The 7,886-nt window shown below is 40.6% G+C and overlaps 1 protein-coding gene across 4 annotated transcripts in view; it reads right to left on the bottom strand.

Moving 5' to 3' along the window:
• The window catches only part of LOC138765220 (protein Mdm4-like), a 29,699-nt gene that overhangs the window by 118 nt on the left and 21,695 nt on the right, over positions 1–7,886 (bottom strand). For 2 of the 4 annotated variants that reach the window (XM_069942193.1, XM_069942194.1), the window contains exons 8-11: positions 7,702–7,868; positions 4,266–4,433; positions 3,341–3,433; positions 1–2,028 (exon numbers count right to left, since the gene is read on the bottom strand). The exon at positions 1–2,028 is cut by the window's left edge and continues 118 nt beyond it. In XM_069942193.1, the coding sequence (XP_069798294.1) occupies positions 1,453–2,028; positions 3,341–3,433; positions 4,266–4,433; positions 7,702–7,868 (1,004 nt within the window). In that variant the 3' untranslated portion in view covers positions 1–1,452. Of the gene's footprint in view, positions 2,029–3,340; positions 3,434–3,539; positions 3,965–4,265; positions 4,434–7,701; positions 7,869–7,886 lie in introns of those variants that run through there. The other 2 variants (XR_011358530.1, XR_011358531.1) reach the window with 2 other exon arrangements.

Below are 7,886 nucleotides of genomic sequence, written 5' to 3'. Positions count from 1 at the left end.
AAAGCAGTGAACAAGCAAAACAATCTGAGAATCATACCAATCTGGGTCACTGTGAGGCATAATGACAAAGCAACTCTATAACACAGAGAAAATAAATCTCACAAGCTCAATTTCAACAAAGACGGCTATAATTATATCTGAATTCACAATCTACCCATTGAAGGGTTAGGGAGAAAATATTAACGTCAGCATGAGCAATTACTGTCACAGGAGTTTCACAAACATAAATCGATACAGAGGTTCAAAATAGGATGAAATTTTAAATTTTCTTTCTTAACCAGAAATGCATTTGGAACAGCAACTGCAATCTTCATAACATCAGGAGGAAAATCAGGCCAGTTGTTTTTTTTTAAAATTAAAAAAAAATTTCGACCTGCAGGTCAGAGTCTGTGCTGCCCAATGGCACCAAATTGACTTACAGCACCCGATACACTTTTGAAGGGTGGGACGAAACCAGAGCCTCCGGAGAAAAGCCATGCAGACACGGGGAGAGCGTACAAACTCTTTACCGACAGTGGGGGATTCGAACCCTGGCCCCAATCGCTGGCACTGTAACTGCTACACCAAACATGCTGCCTGTGTGGAGGAAAGTTTGTACCGAGGGCACAGAAGACTCAAAATATTGGTTTGTGTGGTAGATTTTCATTCTTATCATTATAGCACCATCAACTGCTAAATATTGATAACTACTTTTTAGTGTTTCATGAAATTCAGCATTGGATAGAACCTTCAAATTCTGGATGGTGCTGCTTTGGGAAGAATTAGTGAAGTATAAAGTCTAAGGAATTGCTGTCTTTCTAGCTCAAGCAAGGGAAAATGTCCCATCTCCAGTGTAAAACAGTAATTGAAAATAATTGTCGAGCTTGATCTAATATTAGAAGTACAAATCCAATCATCGCTCTGGCCGACTTTGTAATTTTACACATTTAGTAAACTTTTTTTGTGGCACATCAGTTTTCGCGCCCTTGCCATCAGAAAGAATTAGATACAATGTTGGAAAAAGAACTGTGCCACTAAGTGTCATGGCCAATGGCTCTGTGGATTATTATTTGGCACTATCTCATCACATTAAATCCCCAAAATACCTTTACTTTAATCTCACTAAAATAGTAGCAAACACTGAAAACCACAGGCTTAAACAGCAAGGTTATTGTTTCAGTAATTCAAATGGACTCATTACTTCCCAAGATGTCTCACTGTTAATTAAGTCATTAATCAAAGTAGTTACTGAATGCATTCCCCCCTCTGCAGTGTGTTTTACAATTGACGAGAATCCAGACTAATGTCCTGCCAATGGATTGATGTGGAATGATCAAAATGAGTTGTTTTTCTGAAGGCAGAGATCTCCTTCATCATATCCATTTGATGCAACAAAGACTGGAATCTATAGGACGTAACAGGAAGCTGAATTGTTCTACGTCACATTCATTTCAATAGAGTAGGATTTGTAGTTTATGCTACAAATGTTTTTATGACTGTATTGATCGGTTGCACACACACAGGACAAGGCTGCTTACGCTTGAATAACATCTTAGCACATACGTAGCATGCTACAAGATGTCCAGTCTTTCCATGAATGATATTCCCAGATCTCGGACGCACACCACAGAGCAGGCAGGGCCCTAACCGATTCCTTTGATACTGCATGGATCCCTCGTATTGCACATTTGCTTCTTTGCCTGCGGAGTCAAGCACCTCTTTACTTCCATACAAGCTGATATGTGAAGTGGATGGCTGCAAAAGTCTCTCTATGGATTCCGAAGAGCAATGCTGGGCATGTTTCCCTTTCTCCCCACATTTCACTTCTTCAGTCTGAAGCAGAGGCTCAGAAATGGACCTCCGACAGTCGGGAACATCAAAACCTTCATCTTGCTCCACATCCGCACTGAGCATGATGGCTGGGTCAGAGACGCATGGTGTAAACCTGGGACAGTTAAGGTGCCAGCCTTTACGAAGTGCCCAGCACTGAAGGCAGTATTGCTTTTGAGAAGGATTAGGCCTCCGACATTTGGTACACTTCCAGGAGCCCTAGAAGGAAAAGCAGACAGTGCAAGTCATCACAGATCCCAAAAAGCACTTGGAGTGCAACAGGCTTGCTGGAAGGCCACAACATCATGTTATAACACTGAACAAATATTTGGCAACAATTCACCGTGAAGCTTAACTTCCATTATCAATACTTACTTGCAAACTAATCAATGTTAATATTTTATATAGCAAAAGCAGAACATATGTTTACATGTCCTTTCATGTTTAAAACTAAATGTGAAACACCATTTGAACCATACCAACTTCAATAAATTAAAAAATATATGAAGACAAAGGTACATCAGGCAGATCAAGCAAGAAATTTGAAGAACCCAATGACTAACTTTTTTTAAGATTATCTATTTTATTTTTAAAAAAAAACAAATTACAATCATCAACTTTGTTAATAAGGCACAGATAGGGACCAATGTCAATCAAACACAAAATGACATTTTATTTAAACCTAGCCAGAATTCTCTCTAGTTGTTGCTAGCAAGGAGAACATTTGCTTTGACTTGTTCCCAGGATCCACACATCATTGCTGAGGCTAATATATATAGTTTGAGGAGGTTGTATTGAGCCACTGCCTTGAATGGCATTCGTCCTTCAGATGACGCTGCTTCCACAATGCCGTGGGAGGGGTCAGGGTGAGTGAGCTCCAATATTCAGACCCAATCACAATGAAGAAACACCAAGATTTTACAAGCAAGTGTAGGTGTTCCAATGTGCTTGCTGCCCCTTGTCCTTGATTTGGGCAGTAATGTTGCTTTGCAAGAGGGTAGCCCAGTTTTCACAAGAGCCAAACTTGGATGTTAATGACTGCTCATGGGTAGCCGTAAATGTATCAGAACCCAAGATGTTGAATGCTCAAATGAACCATATTTTACCCAGATAATTGATGTAAATTGTAACAACCTTTGGCTCGTATTGTATGGATTACAGAAGTCTACAAATGGTAAGAACATCAGGGTGGTGACTAGTGAGTGGCTCCGCTGCTCAAAAGACCCACAACAGGCTGCAGGCGGCTTGCGGTCAAAGCAACCACACCAGGTTATGGGCTGCTGGAAACCAGCTCATGGGAACCAGGTATCAGAACCAGGAGTCGAGTGGGTACTGAGGGCAAGAAGGGCTCCGAGGCTTCCTGGTCATATCAGAAGATTGGATGAGGAGAGGGACTTTCTTTTGCTGTAAGGGGCACTGAGCAACATTAATGGCGACTCTTTGCCTGCCTAAGAGCAGACTAAAGGACATTTCATGTACTATGACATCTGTTTTATTACATAACAATAAAAGGACCTTGAATCTCTCATACCTTCAAATCAGAGGAATCCTCGGCCACTTCAGATACTTCTGTGTCAGTTTCATCCTCTGAGCATGGTAGATCTTTATCTGTAACTCCAATAACCTTTGAAAGGGAGGTATGAAAATCACAACCAAAGCCACACAAGGGACTGCTGTTATTGAGAAAGTGTAAATCACTAAATGATGATCTGGTGCACTGTCATTCTTACCTTGGCTACTCGGAGATTAGGGTTACCAACTTTTCACTTTCACCGTGAAGAATGATAATATTGTTTTTTTTTTAACCCAGTGGCAGTACTGAGCACTTCTGAGCCTTATGCCATAGGTTAGAAGCAAGGTACAGCTGTCTACACATATTTGGTGACATAATGACTTTAGCGAAGTACCATCATACCACATCAGAGTAAAACTTCCCCAAACATTTCATCCATGAGTTTTCTATAACTGAGCTTGTTGAATTGGAAGCAGTCTATGCTAAATTCAGGGCATTTAACTGAGTCAATTGCCCACAAGCTCATTTTATTCCTGGGAAATTAAGAGGCTTCGGAGAAGAGACCTGTGTGGCATCTATTTTGTCTAGTTTCCACTCCAATTCAAGGTTCTTCTCCAGTCAGGAAATGAGCACTTTTTTAACCTGAGACAGACAATGACCAAGGTAAAAAATCTTCAACTAGCTGTTGTTATTAGTTCTAACACAAACTTTGCCAAATGCAAGGTACATTCATTTTCTTTCATGCTGCTAATTTTTGAATAACAATCTTCGTAAGTTATGATCAAATCTAAAGATTCTCAAATATTCAATACAGTGAAACATCTTTAAAAATGACTTACAAAATCACCTTAAATTAGACTCATCAATCAATAGCTTGTCCTTGGAGAAGGGTACGAGTGATTTGACCAGAATTAGCTTTTGTTTGAAATTATATTCTGCTTACCTCCTTGTGATCTGTGTTTTTTTCTTTCTCTATTTGGCCCTCACAATCATCTTTCTCTTTCAGCTCAACCGTATCCAACTTGATCTCCACATTTATCTGGTCAGGAGCAGGTTCATTCAGAAACCACAGATCATCGGTCGAGTCAGAAACAATGGCAGTGTCTATATCCTGCAGAATCAAAATCCACCATTACTCTTATTCAACTGAGATAGCAAGTGATTCTTCACCCCACTGCCACCTTACCCAGGCAGAACCAAGAGGGTCAAGGTTGGGGTAGGCAACTTGGCCATTCTTTCATTGGATCACTGAATCTTTACAGTAATGTACAATATTCGATTCTGTTGGTGCCCAGAATCTATTGCTCAGTTCTGTATAAGCTCAGCAACTAAGGATAATAAATTCTAAAGATTCATAGGGAAATTTCACCTTGTTTTAAACAAACCAAACCCATGTCCCGATGTGTCATGAGCACGAGCTTTAGGATTTTCAGCAAGGGGAAGTGAATCTCAACTTCATGATCACACACTCAGAAACTTCTAAGCTCAAGAGAATACATCCCGATTCCAATCTCATCTTGCTACAACACAGTTACAATCACCTTGGCAAGAAACTTGCTTGGCATGCACTAGTTCAGCTGAAGCCCTGAACTCTGACTACAAGTACTTAACTGGCAAAAGAGCAGTTCACTGTCATTAGATCTTAGCTTGTTTCTAAGGAATAGCAACCTTTTGGTCAGTGCTGAATGGGGCTAAGATGAGACTACACACTCCTTAAATGAGCTAACTTTTCCAGTTTTGTGCCTCAGACCCCTGAAGGTTGATGGTGCTTCTGACCCATCAGGGTGAAATGATTGAATTAGCAAGTTTACAAGAGTAAATTACCCAAAAAAAAGCTACAAAGCAAATCTGGAGTGGTTGTGGAAAAGATGTTAAAGCTGCAGACAAATGCACACTATAAAAGTTGTGAACAGTGGGAATATTGTTCTGAGTTGCATCTATTACAATGTAAGTATTGTAGGAAAGGAAGATGAACTTAAAGCATGAATCAAGACATGGAATTATGACATTTTGGCCATTAGTGAAATTTGGTCGCAGGAGGGGCAGGACTGGCAGCTCAATGTTCCAGGGTACAGATATGAAAAAGGGAGGGGTAGCATTGCTAATCAGGGAAAATGTCACCACAGTGCTCAGACAGGACAGACTAGAGAGCTCAACCACTGAGGCTATATGAGTGGAACTGAGAATGAGAAAGGGAAGAGCACATTAATGGAACTATATCATGGACCACCCAATAGACAGCAAAAATTGGTCAGCAAATTTATAGAAAGACAGCAGACAGTTGCAGGAAGCAATGTTGTCATAGTAGGTGACTTTAACTTTCCACATATTGACGGGGAATCCCATATTGTAAAATGGCTAGATGGGTTCGTTTTTCAAATGTTTTTAAGAATATTTCCTTAATTAATATATAGAAGTCCCAACTAACGAATGCAATATTGGATCTCGTATTAGGGAATGAGATAATCAGGAAAATTAAGTGTGCGCAAGGGAACTTTTGATCTATTGATTAGTTTATGGGGGGGGGGGGGGGGGAGGCGCAGCAGGATATAGGATTGAGATTCTAAATTGAGGAAAGGAGCTATCAAGTGTGGATTAGAACAAATGGTTTTCTGGCAAAGTTATGCATGTTAAGTAGGAGGCCTTGAAAGGTGAAATGTACAGAATACTGAGTTTGTATGTTCCTAACAGGTATAAAGGAATCTTGGCTTTCAAGAGACATTAGGCCCCCCAGTTAAAGAGGTGCATAGCAGGTATTGGCAAAAGGAGTAAATGAGATACTTGAGTTTTACACAGATTACAGAAGGAGTGCTTGTCATTTTGAGGATAAGGGTGGATAAATCCCCTGATCTTGACAAAATAGATCCTGAAGGAGGTTAGAGCTTAAATTGCATGGACCCTAGCAGAGGTATTTAAAACATCCTTAGCCACAGGTGAGGTGCAGGAGGGTTGGAGGATAGATAATGTTGTTCCTTTGTTTAAGAAAGGCTCAAAGAATCTGGAAAATGACAGGCCAGAAGGCTTGACATCAGTACGCAAGTTAATGGAATCTAAAAATATACAAGTACTTGGATAGACAAGCACAGATAAGGGATAGTCAAAATGGCTTTGTGAATGGTAGGGTTGCCTAACCAACCTTATAAAGTTTTACAAGGAGATTATCAGGAAAGTTGATGAAGGAAAGGCCATAGATGCTGTCAGTATAGACTTGAGTGAGGCCTCTGACAGGGTCTCGCATGGGAGGTTGGTCAAGAAGGTTCAGTTATTCAGGATAAGGTGATAAATTGGATTAAACATTGGCTTTGCAGGAGAAGCCCGAGAATGGCAGCAGATGACTGCCTCTCTGACTGGCGGTCTAAGACTAGTGGTGTGCCTCAGGGATCAACACTGAGTCCATTATGTTCCTCATATTTACCAATAATCTGGATGATAATGTGGTAAAATGGATCAGCAAATTTGCCGATAACACTAAGATCTGGGGTGCAGTGCATAGCGAGGAAGGCTTTGCAGAAAGATTTGGACTGCAAAATGGCAATGAAATTTAATACGGAAAAGTGTGAGGTATTGCACTTTGGGAGGACAACCGAGGAGGGCTTGCACAGTAAACAGTAGGGAACTGTGGAGTGTGGTAGAAAAGACAGATCTGGGAATCCAGATACATAATTCCTTTTAAGTGGCGTCTCAGGTAGAAAGTCAGCTTTTGGCACATTATCCTTCATAAATCTAAGTATCGAGTACAGGATTGGGGATGTTATGTTGAAGTCATTGTTGAAGCCAAATTTGGATCATTGTGTGTGGCTTTGGTTAGTACTTACAGGAAAGCTATCAATATCTGTGCAGAGAAAGAGAGCAGAGAATATTTTTAAGGATGTTGCCAAGATTTGCAGAGCTGGGTTATAGGGAAAGGGGAAAGGTTATAATAGGTTAGGCTTTTTATTCCCTGGAGCATGGGAGAATGAAGGTAGAATTGATGAGGTATACAACATTATGAGGGGTATAGATAGGGTCAATGTCAGCAGGCTTTTTCCCCACATTAACCGAGTCAAGAACTAAAGGACACAAGTTAGGGGTGAAACATTTAAGGGGGAATATTTTTAAATTAAATTTTAATTTTATTTATTTTAAATGTAGATAGACAGCACGGTTACAGGCCCTTTCAGCTCATGAGCCCATACTGCCCAATTTCACCCAATTGACCTACACCCTCCTCCCCCAGATGCATTTTGATGGGTGCAAGGATGAGAGGGGTATGGAGGGCTATTGTCCAGGTGCAGGTCAATGGGATTAGGTGAAGTAATATCTTAGAAAACTAGATGGGCTGAAGGGCCTGTTTCTGTGCTGCAGTGTTCTATGGTTAATGAAAACCAAAATCACATCACCTGGTTGCTATGAATGTCAGTTGATCCACTTCTCCTGCTTCCGTAATTAGTACGCAAGGATTTTATAAACCACCATGGCAGTCCAGCAGCATCCCAGAGATCAGAAATATTATCGGCTTTGAATTTTTTGGCTTGACATTCAGTGTGATCATCTGTTACAGACTCATCTGGAAAAGTGAACACAT

This window comes from Narcine bancroftii, chromosome 5 (genome assembly GCF_036971445.1).
Source record: "Narcine bancroftii isolate sNarBan1 chromosome 5, sNarBan1.hap1, whole genome shotgun sequence".
NCBI classification, from domain to species: domain Eukaryota; kingdom Metazoa; phylum Chordata; class Chondrichthyes; order Torpediniformes; family Narcinidae; genus Narcine; species Narcine bancroftii.
This window is presented reverse-complemented; position numbering and strand designations above follow the sequence as displayed.